This window comes from Barbatula barbatula (assembly GCF_947034865.1).
Source record: "Barbatula barbatula genome assembly, chromosome: 8".
Taxonomy (NCBI): Eukaryota; Metazoa; Chordata; class Actinopteri; order Cypriniformes; family Nemacheilidae; genus Barbatula; species Barbatula barbatula.
This window is the reverse complement of record NC_136771.1, coordinates 12413752-12431787: the sequence shown is the minus strand read 5'-3', so window position 1 is coordinate 12431787 and position 18036 is coordinate 12413752. Positions and strand designations below refer to the sequence as shown.

Below are 18036 nucleotides of genomic sequence, written 5' to 3'. Positions count from 1 at the left end.
GTTCTGTTCTAAAATCTCATGTTTAATGGAAGGATTATACAAAATCAATATCACGTTTTCAGATCACGTCAGATATTATACTATAAGATCTACAACAAGTATTTTGCAATCACATCTTAAATATTGTGGGCCTTTGTATACATTTTGTTGCCAGAGTTCTTTTAGGAAAATCCCCCATGAACGATGATAACACATAAATCAAACAATGCACCAGCAATTTAGAGTCTTGACCGGTCTTGAAATAAAATCCCAAGACCACTACGTCTGAGACCAAGACAAGACCGAGGCCAAAAACAGTCGAGGCCAAGACCAAAACCATCAGAAAGGTTCTGTTCTAAAATCTCATGTTTAATGGAAGGATTATACAAAATCAATATCACGTTTTCAGATCATGTCAGATATTATACTATAAGATCTACAACAAGTATTTTGCAATCACATCTTAAATATTGTGGGCCTTTGTATACATTTTGTTGCCAGAGTTCTTTTAGGAAAATCCCCAATGAACGATGATAACACATAAATCAAACAATGCACCAGCAATTTAGAGTCTTGACCGGTCTTGAAATAAAATCCCAAGACCACTACGTCTGAGACCAAGACAAGACCGAGGCCAAAAACAGTCGAGGCCAAGACCAAAACCATCAGAAAATGGTCCTGATACCGGTCTTGGTCTCAAGTAGTACAAGGGTCTTTTATTTAATACAGACCAAACTATAATGCTTAAAAACAAATGTTTGACAGCAATTTTATATTAAAATGCATTCAAGTTGGACTCCAAATGCACTTGCTTAAATAACGGATTGAATGCAATACTAGTGAATAAGCAAAAGGGCGATTAATCAACGCTGCAGTTCATATGTTGTTCACTTGAGGCCGCCCTGGAGGTAAAATGTGCGAGAGAAAAAAGGCGTCATCGGTCTCCTAGCAGCGGTGTGCGAGTGCGAGACCGGGGGGTTTCTAGAACGGTAAGTGTCACTTACACAAGTCTCCCTGCTCGGAGCATTACACCGTTTACACGGATCACGCGAATGCTGCATGTGACATCACTTTTTTTCCCGGACGGTATAGATCTTGAGCCAGGCCGGTGCAACAAAGAAAAGCAAAGAGGATCGTGTCCTATAAACAGGTTAGCTAGTTTGCTAACTATAACGCCTTCATCTGCAAAAAAAGAGAACTCTCAAAGAACGCGTGCTGTCTTCTATGGTTGTTGTTGAATGGGTAAAATGAAACGTTTGGATTCGTGTAGCACGTTCGTTCGTATGCAGCGTTAGCCCGCGTGCTAATAAGATCAGAGGATTAAAGTGTGTTCTCGTGGATTAGCCGATTGCTTTTGTTTGGTCATGTGTTGCCATGACAGTTTCCGTACTGCGAATAAAACGATTTTATGTCCGAGAGACAACAAGTGGTGTTTAACCCAAATAAAAATCATACAAATACCCCGATATTTAAATGTCAAAGCTTTAAGTACTACATGAGCAGCGAACTTTGATCAGATCAAATAACGTTACTGATGCCCAGCTCGCTGCGTCTTCCCGATCTGCACACAGGTCTAGATCATTCACGTAAATCGGATTATTAAAAAAAAACCAGATGATAAACAAGTCGGTTTTCTTATCCAAAACACTGACAATGTATTACAAACCAGGTACATGGTTGATGAAATAAGAGACTCGTCATTCTTGTTGTGCCAAGGTTTGTCAGCCTGCGTTTCAATGTATGAATAGTAATCTAATGGAGCTTGTGTTTAATGTGATCTTTCTCCAGAAACTCTCCAACCTACAAAACAAATGGGGCTTTTTGACAAGCTTACGGGTTGGCTGGGTCTTAAAAAGAAAGAAGTCAATGTACTGTGCTTGGGTCTGGACAACAGCGGGAAGACTACCATCATCAACCAGTTAAAGCCATCCAATGTAGGCCATCCTGTGCGCCTCATGTGAAAAAAAGATTTATTGTTGTTAAACGGTTTTGTTGCGCTCTCTGCTTCAGTACTTCTTTATTTGTTTTGCAGGCTCAGGCTCACGACATCGTTCCAACCATTGGTTTCAGCATAGAAAAGTTTAAGAGCTCTGGGTGGATATTTGAATGAGGTTTATATTAAGTGTATAGTTAGCTAGACCATATTTAGACATTTAATAACGCAATGACTTTCCTTTCTCTGAAGTCTTTCTTTCACAGTTTTCGACATGTCGGGGCAAGGCAGGTACCGAAATCTCTGGGAACACTATTACAAGTGAGTTTCTTCTGTTTATGCTTGCAAAACAGCACGGTCTTATTGAACTAGGTCTTTATGGTTTTCATGACGGCTATGTTGTTTTTTTAGGGAGGGTCACGCCATCATATATGTGATTGACAGTGGAGATAAACTAAGAATGGTGGTGGCAAAAGATGAACTGGACACACTTCTGAATCATCCGGGTACCTTTTTTTGTGGAATGTCTGTCTCATCCACCAACAATTCTCAATGAATTAATCATTATATAAAAAGTAAAACCATCTTATGCTCATCTCCTCTGTCTCAGACATTAAGCACAGGAGGATACCCATTCTGTTCTTTGCCAACAAGATGGACCTTAGAGATGCATTGTCTGCTGTAACAGTTTCCCAACTCTTGTGTCTAGAAAACATTAAAGACAAACCCTGGCATATCTGGTAAGAAAACAAAAACTGGCTAGCTGGTAGAATGTGGCATTTAGAAACAGCAGTGTGACATGGTATTTAACTTTATTTAAATGACGTTTTTCTAATTCCTGTGTATTGTTATTACCGTATTAATGGAGATAACATGGAATGTTGAATTTAAAGGGATAGTTCACCCAAAAATGAACATTGTCATGAATTACTCACTCTCAAGTTGTTCCAAACCTGTATACATTTCTTTGTTCGGTTGGACACAAAGAAAGATATTTGGGAGAATGTTAGCAACTGACATTTCTGGGGCATCGTTGATGTTCTGTTGAACACAAAATGAGAAGTTCCATAAAAAGTTCTGGGACATTTTACTATGGTAGTCAATGATGCCTCAGAAATGTCAGTTACTTACATTCTTCCAATTAGCTTTCTTTGTGTTAAACAAAATAAAGACAAGTATACAGGTTTTGGAACAACTAAAGAGTGATTCATGACAGAATTTTCATTTTGGAGTGAACTATCCCCAAGATTCAGTGTGAACTATTGTGAATTCGTACCAAAAGCAAAGAATCACAGAAAAGCCTCTGGGGTTCTGTTTCAGTGCCAGTGATGCAGTGAAAGGGGAAGGCCTTCAGGAGGGTGTAGAATGGCTACAGGGTAAATACGCATTTCATAATTTGTTTCATTGATTTCTTTTTAATTGTTAGAGGTATGCTCAAGTGGCACTTGAAGGGGGATCAGGTATTGAATTGTAAAATGTAAATGCATTATCTTCTCTTGTGTTCCATTTCCTTCATAGAACATATTTCACAGTAAGTATTGAATTCACAGATGTGTTTTGACTCTTAATAATTGTACTGTTATGTCAGGCTGTTAGAACATACATTTGGGCTGTTTTCTTGCACTTTTGGGGTGAATACAAAGGAAAAATCATGTATTTCTCAGTTATGGCTAGGATACAACCCAAATGATGCAGACCTATTTTCAATCATTTTGTCTGTGGTGCTTGTGAAATACTGTAACACCCGGAGTCTGTAAATATTACTGAGTTCACGGACATCTATAGTCCATACATGGTCATTAACTTTTATTTCACAGTAACGCTGACAATTCAAAGACCTACCTTATTATGTCCAACCTCCTCTTAGCCAAACCCTATATTCATAGTATAATCAGTTCAGTTACGTTGGTGTTCTGTTTTTGTAACACATCTTATTTGTTTTCTCCCATTAACAGATCAAATCAGAGCGATGAAAATGTAAAACCAACCTGAAAACAGAATCATCACAGCTGGAATGGAACTACACCAAACAAGGATTAAGAAATGTTTTGAATTGTATCTGTACGTTTTACACCTGAACCTAGTTATGATCAGTTGTGATCACCTGAGCTCTGTGTTAAGACCTATATGACATTTGCACCTTCCAAAAGATTTGCTTTATTAAATATTACACAACTTTAATTAAAATTTTATAAAGCATTGTTCTTAAACACCTTTTCTGACATAGCTGTCAGACAGGGATCACATTTTAAACTTGACCACACATCTTGTTTGCTAATGCAAACTGTACAGTAATGCTTTTAAGAAAAACAGCAGATCTCTAATAGCAAATACACAGTGTTTCATATTTAATATCTACTATAACTATATGTTTGTTTACGTGGAATGAATAGAAAACTCTAAAACCAGAATTGTTAAACTAGTTAAAGCGTTTTATTTGATCTCATATTAGTACTGCCGTTCAGTCACTATGTTAGTATGATATACTTTTCATGCATTTTATGCATGTTGCCTCTGAACCTTAATGCAAATGTGTTTCTGTGTTTTGCAGAAAGGTTGACACGTCTATTGATCACAAAAAAACATTCCTCTTTGTTAGGGACCTATTTATTTTGCATAGGCATTTTGTTTAAAAGCGTAATGTCACGGTTGCTGTATGGTTTGTTTTGTGAAGACAGCATGTTTTTAATTTTCTCAATGTTTTACAAATATTTAGCAAATGTGTTTTTCTTGCTGTTTTTTTGAATTGTTAAGGGATCTTGTAATAGAATGTTTAAAGAATAAACCAACACTAAGGAGCTATTCTGCGTATTAAATTGAAATCTTCATTGGTTAATTTAACACGCAGTCCCGTCTGAAATCACATTAACAGGATTAACTGCTTGTTTACATGTTTATTTTTTTAATGTCCATTTCTCTTTAAATAATCAATTTGGCCAGATCTCTGAGTGACAGCTGCTCAGAGAGGCTTGTACCACATGGCTGTTGTTATCCAGTTGTGGAAAATCAAATGTCCATGTTCATTAGGACCAAATCATCAGCACAGTCATTTATATAAGATATTAGAGAATGAAGTATGGCACCTCTTATAATCACAGGCCATCTGTTGCTGATACAGCTGCTCCTTCATCTCCTCTCAGAGACTAAAATATTTTTTATGCTGCCAACAAAGAGGTTCCAGAGTTTCATCTGTTTAATGTCGCTTGTAAAAAAATGTGCAATACAAATAATATAATTTAGTTAACTGTGGTGCGGGTTCTTCATTTGTTGGTTGGTTGAAAAATATCCGAATAGCAGATAATATTAAATAAGCATTTATCTGAGAGTAAAATAACGAAAATACAGTATTTATAATGTAATGAATTGTGGGCACAGCACCGGACAGTGTGTGCACATGTTTAAAAAGCGACAGCCGATATAAAACACGGAGGCTAGTCCGTCTGTCGGGCTCCTCGTGTCTCGTAAAGCCGTGCGTGCTTAACAGACGTGACGTGGAATGCTTAACAGACGTGACTGAGGCCTGTAGTTAATGTTGTTTGCCACTTGCCATATCTCGTTTTAAATATGGGATAAAGATATTCTTTCCTGCTCAAAAGCATATTTTATTTTGTGTCCAAGGAACGATTTAAAAGAAAAAAAGGTGTCATTGCCCATTCTACCACGAGATGGCAGAAGCAGCCTACTCTGTATTTCAGCCCTTTTGAATGCCAACAAGTGGGCTACTTGACTACACATTTAATATCGCAGAAAGAATAACATCGGCATTAATAGTTATACTAATACTAATTAAGTTAATTTATTTACAGAAATAATACGAATTTGCATAAACTTGCAAATAATATTATTGTTCGCACAAGCCTACATTTTTTGTTGCGCTAATATATATCAAAATTTCGCATTGGTTTAAATTTTTTTTATTAAACATTATTATAATTATGTTAAATGCTCTGTTAATGTACCTAAGAAAAGCTGGATGTTCATCCTTCATGCAGTGACACACTTCAAAGAACACGAAACAGATGTGGAAGCTCATTAGCTGAGCAAAAGCTCACACCATGGCTGTTTCCATGCTCCAGTCCCTATGGGAATCACTTGGAGAAAACTAAATGATTCCAGATATACTTTAAAAAAATGTATTTTCAAGTAAAGAAGCCAATTCTTCATTGCCATAGCTGACAAAAGTACATGTCTGTACTAAATGTAGTAAACATTTGTATATGTATTTATTTGTTTCAGAAAACTGTCTTATGCGTTTTTCATAAAAACAACTTTTGGGAAATGGGAACTTTTTGGGGAGGATCCTGATCAAGCTGTTTCTAAAGTACAAAGAACTTCAACACCTGTATGCACAGTCCCGTCTGCTTATAATTGGGACTCACTTGGCAAGCTGTCACGTTACAAGTTAAATTAGTCTTGTCTGAGTGAAGTAGGTAGACGAGTTGGACTTCTTTTCTATTAAATTGGCTCATTTTAAGAGTTGAATTCTCTCTTTTTTCAGACACTAAACAGATTTTCATTAGCCAAAGAAAAACATAACATTATTTCTACAAATACGAATGTGTGGTTTATAGGAACACAGCTGTCAAACTTGCATAAGCGTAATTATCTTCCCAAAAATCTTAAATTAGTTCCGTAATGTTCAGCTGAAATCTGTCTGGGCAAAAACTGTCTAGTCTCTGTAATAGACACTGTTTAAAGGTTTGCAGACATCATCTCGCTTTTTAAATATCATTTTCAAAACGATCTGTCTATTTTTGCTAATGCCTTATTCTTTACACATGTAAATAAGCATCTTATCTATTTTGACTTTCCAGGTAAATCGCTTTTTGCGTGCCTGTCTATGCACTTAAATTAAGTAAGGACGTTTGGGTGGGGTCTAAGAAAAGACCCTTTTGACAGTTGTCTAGCTGGTTTGATTCTCAGCACCATGGACAGTACTCGCACCTGCTGCTTCTCCTCTACTGATGCTGTTGCTGCTGCCCGAGACAGAAATTGATTTATCAGCGTTTGCATGGGCTCATATGGACTGTGGTTGTCATAAAATTTCCCTCAAGTAAAACACCAATTGAACCGGGATATTGGACTTCTCTTGATTTACAGCTGTTTTACCCCGTCTCCCTTTTTGCAGTTGACTTGATAACCTCCAGTGACGCGCGGCTCGTTTGCAGGATCTGACATCTTTATACATAAATAGCCCCCATTCACATCTCTCTGACGTTCATCAAGCCTCTGACGAAATCTGCTCTTATAAGATTCACAGTAACTTTGGCTCACTCTGAAATGTGCCGTTCCGCTCCTCTACTGAGGCTCTTTGTAGTGTTGGTGACAGTTCTGCGTTCGGCTGATTTACCAAGGTATGTCATTTCTTAATATTTTGAATGATCAAGTTGTTGTTGTTTTGTTTACATTAGATAACCTCATTAATGAACTCTGTATTTATTTTAACGTCATATATTTAAAACCTTTTGAAAATTAGCCCACCAGTTTACGTCTCTGTTGCAAAATAACTACGGATTCTCATTATTTGTTTGAAGTCGGATTTCTTCATTGCGCACATCTTATGTATTATTTTTCAAACGTTAGGTCTCAATGAATTTCGGATCCTTGGAGATACAACGACTTTAGCAGAGAGAAGATGAATATCCATGTGGAGGGGTTGGTGGCGATTGTCATCTTCTACCTGCTGATTCTTTTCGTGGGAATTTGGGCAGCATGGAAGAACAAGAATTCCGGAGTGGCGGAGGGAGTCGATCGAAGCGAGACCATTATGGTCGGCGGAAGGGATATTGGATTATTTGTAGGCGCGTTTACCATGACCGGTGAGTTTCACCGGAGAACGAAAAAGATGTGTTCTTGATATGCATATGAAAAAAGTCTTCAGCCCATAGTATTAGTTTTGTGTGTTTATTGGAGGCAGCTATAGTCAACTAAATAAAAATGTATGTCTTAGTAAAAGTTTACTCATGACGATGTGTTCTTAAATAAAGTAGACGTGCAAAGTTGGAAGGATAGAGCTTTTTTGTGCAAAGATTTGGAGTTAGAATTAATATTTAAAACTAAATCTGAAAGTAAATTAAGAATTCTTATAAAGTTAAATTATTTTCAGAAGACTGAAAATGTCATTTTGTTGAGTGTCATTTTGCCCAATTTATTAGTTTATGCTGTGTGTTTTTTTAACCCACAAAAATATTCTGTCATCACACCTTCGATTTGTTCCAAATCTGTATAAATGTCTTTGTCCTGATGAACACGGAGAAAGAGATTTGGAAGAATGCTTGTAACCAAATACATCTTGCCCCCATTGACTCCCATAGTAGGTAAATTACTTAATCGTTTTTTATGTCTGTTGAACACAAAATAAGAGATTTTGAAGAATGTAGGACAGCATTTTTTCCTACTATGGTAGTCAATGGGGGGCAAAATCTGTCTGGTTATAAGCATTCTTCATATATCTCTGTGTTCATCAGAACAAAGAAATGTATACAGACTTGGAACAACTCGAAGCTCAGAAAATGATGACAGAATTATCCCTTTAATATAGTGAATACTTTGTTGAACATTAACACTCCATCCTAAGAACAATAATGTCAACTGTTTTTCTTTAATTGTAGCAACTTGGGTCGGAGGTGGTTATATTAATGGCACAGCAGAGTATGTGTATCTTCCCGGGTACGGCTTGGCATGGGCTCAGGCTCCCTTTGGATACGCGATCAGCCTTGTTTTGGGTGGGTTGCATATGTATATTACTTGAATGAAGGTGAAATAAATTAACATGGTCATTGGCAAACTTAACATGAAATACTAGTACTGTACACTGTATTTAATTTTTCATGAAGGTGGACTTTTCTTTGCCAAACCCATGCGCTCCCGGGGTTATGTTACCATGCTTGACCCCTTTCAGCAACTGTACGGCAAAAGGATGGGAGGTCTACTGTTCATCCCTGCGCTAATGGGGGAAATTTTCTGGTCAGCCGCCATCTTATCTGCCCTTGGTAAGAAAAACAAGCAGGAAAGTGATGCTGTCGATAGATAGAAATAACAATTCGTTCATAGGGAAAATGTAAAATTTGTACTTGTCCTGTATGTATTTTCTTTAATAAACACTGTTAATACTGTAAATACTAATACATTTTTATTAAACATAATTAATTAAAGAATAAAACACTTTTTGCTCTATCCCAGGTGCTACACTGAGTGTAATCATTGACATCGACATCAATATGTCAGTGATCATTTCAGCTTTTATTGCCATTTTCTACACTCTGGTGGGAGGTCTCTACTCAGTGGCCTACACTGATGTTGTCCAGCTCTTCTGCATCTTTTTAGGACTAGTAAGTTTGTACAGAGACACAAATTAAGTGATTCATGCAGTGACGTAATTTATCTCTTAATTCATACCTGCATGTCCCAACGCAGCTGCACTGTGAACAGGGTCTGATCTCACGATTTGACAGCAACAGCTTATCAGCCACACATGAAATAAACAAGAGAAAATAAATTAGTTTTCTTCTTTTAAATCAATAAAGTATTTTGCATGGTATGCATTGGTATATAAAGGAAAATGTATTTGAAATACAAGTTTGAATACATTTTTGTTAAGTTTTAAACATTTCTGTTAATTATTAAATAAAAATAACAATTGACTAAATAACAAAAGATAATACACAAAACAAATGGAGTTCATATTTATGAAATAGCAGCGAGTAAAAATGTTATAGATTGTTTACTACATGGTAATAAAGGGGAATGTTTTCTCTCTTCAGTGGGTTAGTGTTCCTTTTGCTCTCTCGAACCCTGCGGTGTCTGACATCGGAGTGACAGCAGTGAAGCAGCTCTTTGCTAATCAGACTGCGTGGCTTGGGACAATAGAAAACACTGACAAATGGATGTGGGCTGACAACTTCTGTCTTCTGGTGAGTAGATGGGATGGAGAGTCAAAAACGGATTTGTCAAAGAGAAGATTTTTCATTCCACAGGGCCAAACCTAATTTCTCACTTTACTGAACAATGCGATCATTCATGGGAAGCTAAATATAAGAGATACTGGGTGTAAATTGGATGTATCCAGTAATACTGCCACAACCATGTCACTCTTCTCCTGGTATTAGCATTTGATCTTTATGTTAGTCATAAATCTAAACGCCTGTGTTAAATGTCAGTATCATGTCTGGTTTCTGTATTCACAATTGATGTTTCTGTTTCTAGATGTTGGGGGGGATTCCCTGGCAGGTGTATTTTCAACGGGTTCTTTCTGCCTCTTCAGCTACCTATGCTCAAGTTCTCTCTTTCCTGGCTGCTTTCGGTTGCATCGTCATGGCTGTTCCCTCTGTTCTAATTGGAGCCATTGGAGCATCCACAGGTTAAGTTCAGACTTTCATTCATTTGGGCATTGTTGGAAATAAAATGATTTCCTGTGGTCCATAAAATTAATGTTTACCAATTAATAGATATTAAGATGCCACTGTTCTATCTCTGTGAATGGGGGGAAATGTTATACTTTAATAGTTAGTCTAACCATAAAACTTTTCTTGGGGAAGACCTCTGTACGTATTGTTGTTACGTTCTTGCCAGACTTTGCACAGTAGCTTGAGCAACCTGGAAAATTTGTTTTAGGCTTTATTTAACCTCAAAAGTTACATTTACAGTACAATGAGTATCAGGTTTATTTGTTGGTTGAAAAGATGATGCTTTATTGTAACCACTGCTAGAGATTATGGAGACATGTACAGTAGCTGCCTGGTGGTGTTGCAAGTATGGCAGCCTAGCGTGACTCCCTCAAAGAGGGATGTTTAATTAACTTTACTTTCTGGAAATACCCCCAAAGTTGGGTATGTGTGTAAGTTGTAACATGTGAATTCATGGCTTCAGTTTATTTCATATTAATTATATTTTCAAATTTCAAAATTCAAATGAGAGTCAAGTTCTGTTCACCTCTTGTAGGAAAAAGCGTTCTTCGGCATTCTCTGCATCGGCGTCAACATTAAACCTTGAACACGCTAGGCGTGTTCCTAAACATGAACTGTTTACATTATTTACCACTCAGTCAAACCATGACACATGCACCTGTCATACGCATTTAAAAAAATCTGTCCTAAACCCTTAAAGCAGACGAGCACATGAATACAGACAGTAATTTTAATTACTGTATCTAATCACTGTGTCTTTCTCTTCATTTGGGCCCCTGTTTGATTCACTATGGTGTGTTCTGGTAGCTGTTCCACAGGCTGTATCAGCCCCGGGTGGAAACCATGTTCCCTTCAGATCACTAAAGAAACGAGTAAATAACAACAGCTGGTCTCGCTCATATATAATTGACAGATTATCCGTTTAACGATGTGAACCCTGTAAATATTACATCTGAGGGAGGCACACAGCAACCAGATTTAATCAACACCATCAAAGACACAGTCATTCACTTATTACTTAACTTATTTGGAATAACTCCCCAATCAAGCACAGACTTGTTGCTTTTGGATTGCATGTAAAAAGAATTTATAATTGAATGTTATGAATAATTCTTTTTTTTCTTTTAATATGTTTTCTATTATAGAATACAAAATCTAATTTTGCTTTTGGTTTTTAGAGTGTATAGTAAGTGTGTTCTGCTCTACAGATTGGAACCAGACGTCTTACGGACCAATTCCTCCCATGCAAAGGGACCAGTCTGACATGATCTTACCAATCGTGTTACAGCACCTGTGTCCGAGCTATATCTCCTTTTTTGGTCTGGGGGCAGTTTCTGCTGCAGTGATGTCATCAGCTGACTCATCCATCCTATCGGCCAGCTCCATGTTCGCCAGGAACATCTATCAGCTTGCTTTCCGCCAAACTGTGAGAGTTTAATACAGATGTTTAATAAAACAAGAGTTGCACACTAATATGTAGATAACATAATGGATATGTGAAACAGTCAATTGCATATCAACAAACTTTCTATATAAGCCAAATTCCTTATATAAAACTTGGAAACTCTTTGTACTTATGTGTCAATTTCCAACATTTTGGTTTCTTACACATTTTCCTTCTGATTTCCTTCAGGCTTCCGACCGTGAGATTGTGTGGGTCATGCGGATCACTATTTTTGTGTTTGGAGCTCTTGCGACAGCAATGGCTCTTCTGACTGGGACCGTTTATGGTTTATGGTACCTGAGTTCTGACCTGGTCTATGTCATCATCTTCCCCCAACTTATCAGCGTTCTCTTTATCCGTGGCACCAACACTTACGGCTCAATAGCTGGATACATATTTGGATTGTTCCTGCGCATTGGTGGAGGGGAGCCTTATCTCAAACTGCCTCCATTCATCTACTATCCTGGATGGACCATTGAGGAAAAGGTTCACCACGTGACCCACGAAGTGGAATACCTAGTGATGCAGAGGTTTCCTTTTAAGACCATTTCCATGCTGGCCTCATTCCTAAGCAACGTGGCCTTTTCGTACCTGTTTAAGTACCTATTCGAGAGCGGCACTTTGTCAGCTAAATATGATTTCTTGGATGCAGTGGTGGCCAAGCACAGTGCTGAGATAATGGACAAGACCATACTGGTGAACAGGAACATCATTGGGCTGAATGAAATGGCCCCTGTCAAACCAAGGCTAAGTGTCACGTTAGCTGCCACCTTCACTAGGAAAGAAACCTTGACCGAAGAAGAGGACTCCAGTCCAGAATCGCCAATTCACGAAAACTAGTAGATGCCAATCCTGAGGACAATCTCCACAGGTCATCTCTCTTTCGTAATGTGAAGGACAGTGATTTACCCTTATTAGTCAAGATATCTCACATTTTAATGACTTCAGCAGGCATAACATTATCTGTTTATTTTACGCCCCATGACTGGAATTTTTAGCAGTGCTTTCAGAGGATAATGGGCTATGAAATGGAACAGTGAATACAACAGCAGTGATTCTGGTGGTTTGGGTAAAGTTGGAAAAAACTTGCTGGTGTTGCTTTCCCTGAGAGGCTCTTCGACTCATGTTGGTATGTACAAAACCTGAGTGACTTTCCTTCCCTTTAAAAAATTTTCAGATGCTGTGATAAGAGCCAGATTACTATTAATTCAAATTTTTTTCAACCTGGATACAGTTTAGTCCAGATAAAAAAATATAACAATGACTACAATATAGGCGATTATAGATATTATAAATAATAGGTGTAAATTCATGTGTTATGCCATTACGTAAGTCAGAATCCCATGGTAGATATTAGTGCAGACTATCTTGTAGCACTGTCATAGAAATCAAATGAAGCTCAACAGTTATAAGCTGTCCCATAAATATGTCAATATAACAAGTGATGTGCTTCCCATCTACAAAATACCATTTACTGTGATACACGTGGAAATGTTCATAATTATAGTGCAATATCAAGATGAACGGGAAAACAAGGAATATGGAGAAAATGTGTTATCCTGTAAACGCCTTAACTAGCTACATTGATTATAAGGAGGTGATTGGACATATGCAAATACAGTTCGTCACGTTGTTGTACTTGAACATGAATGTAGCTGCAGACGATTTACCACATGTAAAACCTCCGGGGTGTGTGCTGTGTTATTTCTGTGTTTTGCAAAGTCATATATATATATATGTCTTAAAAAGTAATTGTACCTGGTTCCAGGGTGAGCCAGTTGCTGTGTTATTTTGTTGGCTTTACAAATCAGAATTTTGTGTAGTGTGTGTGTTTATATTCCAATGTATATAACTCTCCAATATTCACTTTACTGTGCTAATATATTTATTTGGCTTGGTTGGAACCAGCAATATAAATCTATATTTATTAATTGTGGCCTAAAACAGATGAAACACAGGATGATTCAAAGATAATAAATTTTATTGTTTAAGAGTTTCGCAGTTTTTTATTATTATGACGGTATTCTCACGGTTGTATTTTCCCTATACGGCTAGTGCACAGTTGGCTAAAAACATGGCAAAGTGCGTCTTTCTGCTCTACGCTCGACAAACACATTTGATCTAAGGCCATAACATAACGCAAAACACATTCACTTTGGTCGTCAGACTGCTGTCGGGCCTGCTGGTAGTTTTGAAAAATAACACATCTCGTGTCACAAACGTGACAATTTATGACGTTAACTCTCTTCAACTTCCAATGTCAACGGTAAAAGACGGAATGCTAAATATAGCCAGTACGTTATTCACATTACGCTAAGTGCTCCAGGGTGGGGGAGGAGTAGTCCAGTGAATTAAGAGGAAAGAAGTACAAGCGAGGGGTTGGGGTGGGTTTTTTATGCGTCTTTTCGTTCCCCTGCGTCAGTGTCCTGGGGCTGGGCGATGACGCTGTTTTCGCCCCACCCAAGCTTGTCCTCCATCTTGTCCTTGCTGTCCAAAATTTAATCCCATTACATCTCGGAGGCTGGATATGCCAACGATCCCATTCACAAAAGAACAGCAAATAGCACTTGCAGTGATTAATAATCACGGCAATGGGGGAGTGGGACTCTAGCGTTGCCAAAAGACGAGCCATTTTTATCCTTTCAAATAAGAAGGGTGTTTGCCGGCAACGATGGTAGTGTCTGGAAATATCTCAACGCCTGTTCGTTCACAAAGAATACAATTCCACTCAAACACAAATGTTAGCAATGAGTCCTTTCCCGATGTACGTGGCCAACTAAATTTGCAAGTCTTTCTGTGTTTAACCCCATTGTAATATATATACGTCCGAAATATTCTAATTCAAATCACATGCTGACTTCCTATGTAGGCAGTCTAGGAAGATCACGTCTCCACTCAAATCAATAATGAAATGCTTGAGGTTCAGGAATCTCAGCTGAATTATGGTTCATCTAATTGAATCAGCCTAAGTGAGGGACATTTGTCCTCTCATGGTCCAATCGATCAGATTTCCAACAACAACGGCGAGTGTAGCCTGACGGAGGCTTTCTGGCTTTTGAGTAGAACGTTTGTATATACACAAATCATTATTTATTTGTATTATTTATATCCCAGTGTTGTACATCACAAATGTCATCTAAACAGAAGCTTTAAACTGTCTTTTACTGTATTTATTCTAAGTAGTATTTCTATAACGGGTGATTAAAAAAAAACATGAATGAAAATCCTAAAACAAAAACCTTTAAAAGCACAGACCTTTACACAGGTTACAATATAGCATTTCCTTTTCTTTTTGCAGAGTTTCTCTTTTTATTTAAGTGGCTACAAGCCACTTCTCCTCTGCAGCCTCGGCTGTACCTCTCTTTAATGGCAGAGTCTTCATGTATCTGTCAAGGAATCATCCCTCTATAGAAGGAGGCAGGTGTAATTAGATTGTCCCTCATTAAATCTGGGTGAATAATCGGGGATGCTGGGAAACATAGTTTAAGGCCTGACCAAACACGGTAGGTATAATGTAATGGGAAAGATAAGAGACTACATAGGCAGTGGAATATCAGAAGGTGTTTCTCTTTATAAAGCTTATGTAAACAAATATATGGTGAAATCCTGTATGTGAAAGGAATTATTCTGTCGATAAATGTTGTCATTCTTTCAAACCCATATGGCTATTTGTCAAGGAACACAAGCAATCACTATATAGAATCCATGTTGAGAGTGAGTATACAGAAAAATATATTATGTTTTTACTTTTGGGTGAACTATCCACTTAAGGAAGATTCTTTTTGCAGTTTTCCTATTTTCAAATATTAAAAAATAACCTGCATTTATTTGTATACTGTGATTGTTAGTTTTAATGAAAAACAACATCACTTTACTGTAAATATTTTCTGAATTGTTGAAATATTATTCTGTTTTATTTGAGCACATCCTCTGTCTGAGATCAAATCCTCCCTCTATCTCACTCTCTCGCTGTCACTTTCATTTCAGACAGCACAGTCATATGGGGTGAAAAGAAACCCTGTTTGAGACAGGGTTCCTGGAGCACCCTACCCTGAGGGCGCGTCAGAATCAGACTGTCTGTCTGTCAGTGGAAAAGAGGCATCTGTTCTATGTTCTGTTTGCAGTATACTGCACCAATCCAATAAATATTTGGGTTATCTTTTAGTGTCTCGATCATCAGCTTTCTAGTATTCTCAGTCAATTGTCTCATACCTTCACATATATTCTAACAGGTTGATGTCCACAGGGCAGAAGTATGTGTGTGATTGTTTTGAAGGATCAATATCTGAAAGAATGGCTATGAATTTAAAGGACCCAGAGGAGGAAAACAGGCACTAAAGTCTATTACCCCTCAGGGATTACTTTATTGACTTACACTTCCTCCATCAGTCATGTTCAGTTAGTGTTCTGAGCAGTTCACTGAGATCCTTCCAGCTAAAGATCACACTACTATAGCACAAAATTGTAAATGTAACTTTACACACATGTAAACATTAAGGAAAATACGTAAAGCTGTTCGTTTTAGGTTATAGGTGTTTTAAAACTACATCCACAAAAATCGTTTTACGGAACTGTACCGTTTTACGTGAAAGAATTTTCACACGTTTTTGAAATGTAGAAAACATTTTTTTGGTGTTACTGGGGTGCCAGAAAAAATCTTCAGGAATTTCTTCAGAGAACTCTTTGCTGTCAAGCTGCTTCTTCACCTTCCGAACGTGTTCTGAAAGTTGTTTTGTCTTTGGATGAAAAGTTTTCCTTTATTTATGTTAATGCAGACATTAAAATTCGGATTATTTAGCCTCACATGGATTGGGCCAACTCATCCGAAACTGCATAAAATGTATGTTACTGTAAAAAAACTGTATTAAGAACTGCATGGACCGTCAATGGAAACACATTGTGTCTATAACCTAAAGCCACATTTTCCCATATATCAAATTGAATTCAGCATCTACCCTTCCAATGGTCTATTTGCACATTAATTGTGCACTTTCATTCTAACAAATGAAAATGTATTTTAAAGCATTTTTAGTGCACAGAGTGATTAAAAAAATTTTTACATAGCCGATTCATTCTCTCTCTTTTTTTCTCTCTCTCTCCCTCTCCATCCCTCCCTCTCTCTTTCTGTCTGACGTAAAAGTGTATTATCTCATCTCTTGATTTTTCTCTCAGCCTGCAGGGCGACTCAGGACTATTTATGTGTTCCTTAAGTGATGGCCTCTATAATGTAATTGCTGGACATCTAATTGAAAAATGGAGGCAGCCAACAAGCGAGAAGGGGGCGGGGTGGGGGAGGGTTAACAAAGAAAGAAACAGGGACTATAAACGAAAGGATAAAGGGTTAGGAGAAAGACAGACTAAGAAAGATAGAAAGAGAAAGTTGAAGAGACTAAAAACGGCACGTACATACACAGCTTACTGGCTGAACCTTTAACAATACGTCTTAGCGGCTCTAGATTAGATGAATGGGCCTTCATCTCATCCCCTTTACAAAAGCCAATAATTGTAACAGTTGCAAGGAGCAATTCCACAATAGCTGTACAGCCTCAGAGCGACAAAATCTGACACCAAATCTATAAGAGCTATTTAGTAGCTGAATGAAGTTGATTTATCAAAGCCCTGTACTCGTTTAACTCTTTATAAATGACACCGAAGTGCCATGCTCTATTAGACGCCAACGAATCATGTATCTTGTTGTATGCCGTGCATGTCACACATACGGCCATTATCGGGTCTGGTAAAAACTGCCAAGCTATGGATTTTAATAGAATCAGTTACGCATATAACATCCAGGTTATGTCATTATTGGAATGACAAATAGTGCTGCTGTAGATTGATTGATACCTGTGACAGCATAATTGTCTCTGGATCACACTTGTACATAACATTCATCTTATGTTTCGCCTGTCTGCTTACTTTAAATGGATTTAAATCTTCAAGATTGAAATTCTCTTTCACCACAACATGTCCTGCAAGGGTTTTTACTGCCTCTTGTTCATGTATACACACACACATACTCACACACATATCTTAATTCAATAGTGTAGCTTTCGGCCTTCTCTTCTGAGATTGCTACGCTAGAAACACAAAGAGAGCCCCTGAAGGCAATAAGCAGTGACCATTTGCTGCTATTCAACACACTGTAGAATATCACTGAAAAGAAAAGTGGTGGGCTGTAGGGCCATATTCATTTCAAACATGACCAACAAGCTTTTGTGCGGTCTGCATACTAGAAACTCTGACCAATGAAGATCACAAAAATGGATTTCCTCGTA

General features: G+C 37.7%; 2 protein-coding genes across 3 annotated transcripts; both read left to right on the top strand.

Moving 5' to 3' along the window:
• Nucleotides 1-883: 883 nt before the first annotated feature.
• Nucleotides 884-4751, top strand: arl6 (ARF like GTPase 6). 2 transcript variants are annotated; one of them, XM_079463420.1, is made up of 9 exons: nucleotides 884-968; nucleotides 1072-1129; nucleotides 1768-1913; nucleotides 2012-2073; nucleotides 2165-2233; nucleotides 2324-2418; nucleotides 2523-2652; nucleotides 3233-3288; nucleotides 3868-4751. In XM_079463420.1, exons 3-9 carry the CDS (start codon nucleotides 1791-1793, stop codon nucleotides 3891-3893), a joined length of 561 nt encoding a protein of 186 aa, XP_079319546.1. In that variant the 5' UTR covers nucleotides 884-968; nucleotides 1072-1129; nucleotides 1768-1790; the 3' UTR covers nucleotides 3894-4751. The 2 variants fall into 2 exon arrangements, with proteins under 2 accessions (XP_079319546.1, XP_079319547.1); XM_079463421.1 differs by lacking the exon at nucleotides 1072-1129 and having other exon boundaries at nucleotides 3868-4750.
• Nucleotides 4752-7184: 2433 nt separating this feature from the next.
• slc5a7a (solute carrier family 5 member 7a) lies at nucleotides 7185-13756 on the top strand. The gene is made up of 9 exons (XM_079462819.1): nucleotides 7185-7266; nucleotides 7496-7731; nucleotides 8524-8637; nucleotides 8749-8904; nucleotides 9095-9243; nucleotides 9676-9825; nucleotides 10118-10271; nucleotides 11526-11743; nucleotides 11951-13756. Exons 2-9 carry the CDS (start codon nucleotides 7548-7550, stop codon nucleotides 12599-12601), a joined length of 1776 nt encoding a protein of 591 aa, XP_079318945.1. The 5' UTR covers nucleotides 7185-7266; nucleotides 7496-7547; the 3' UTR covers nucleotides 12602-13756.
• Nucleotides 13757-18036: the final 4280 nt, after the last annotated feature.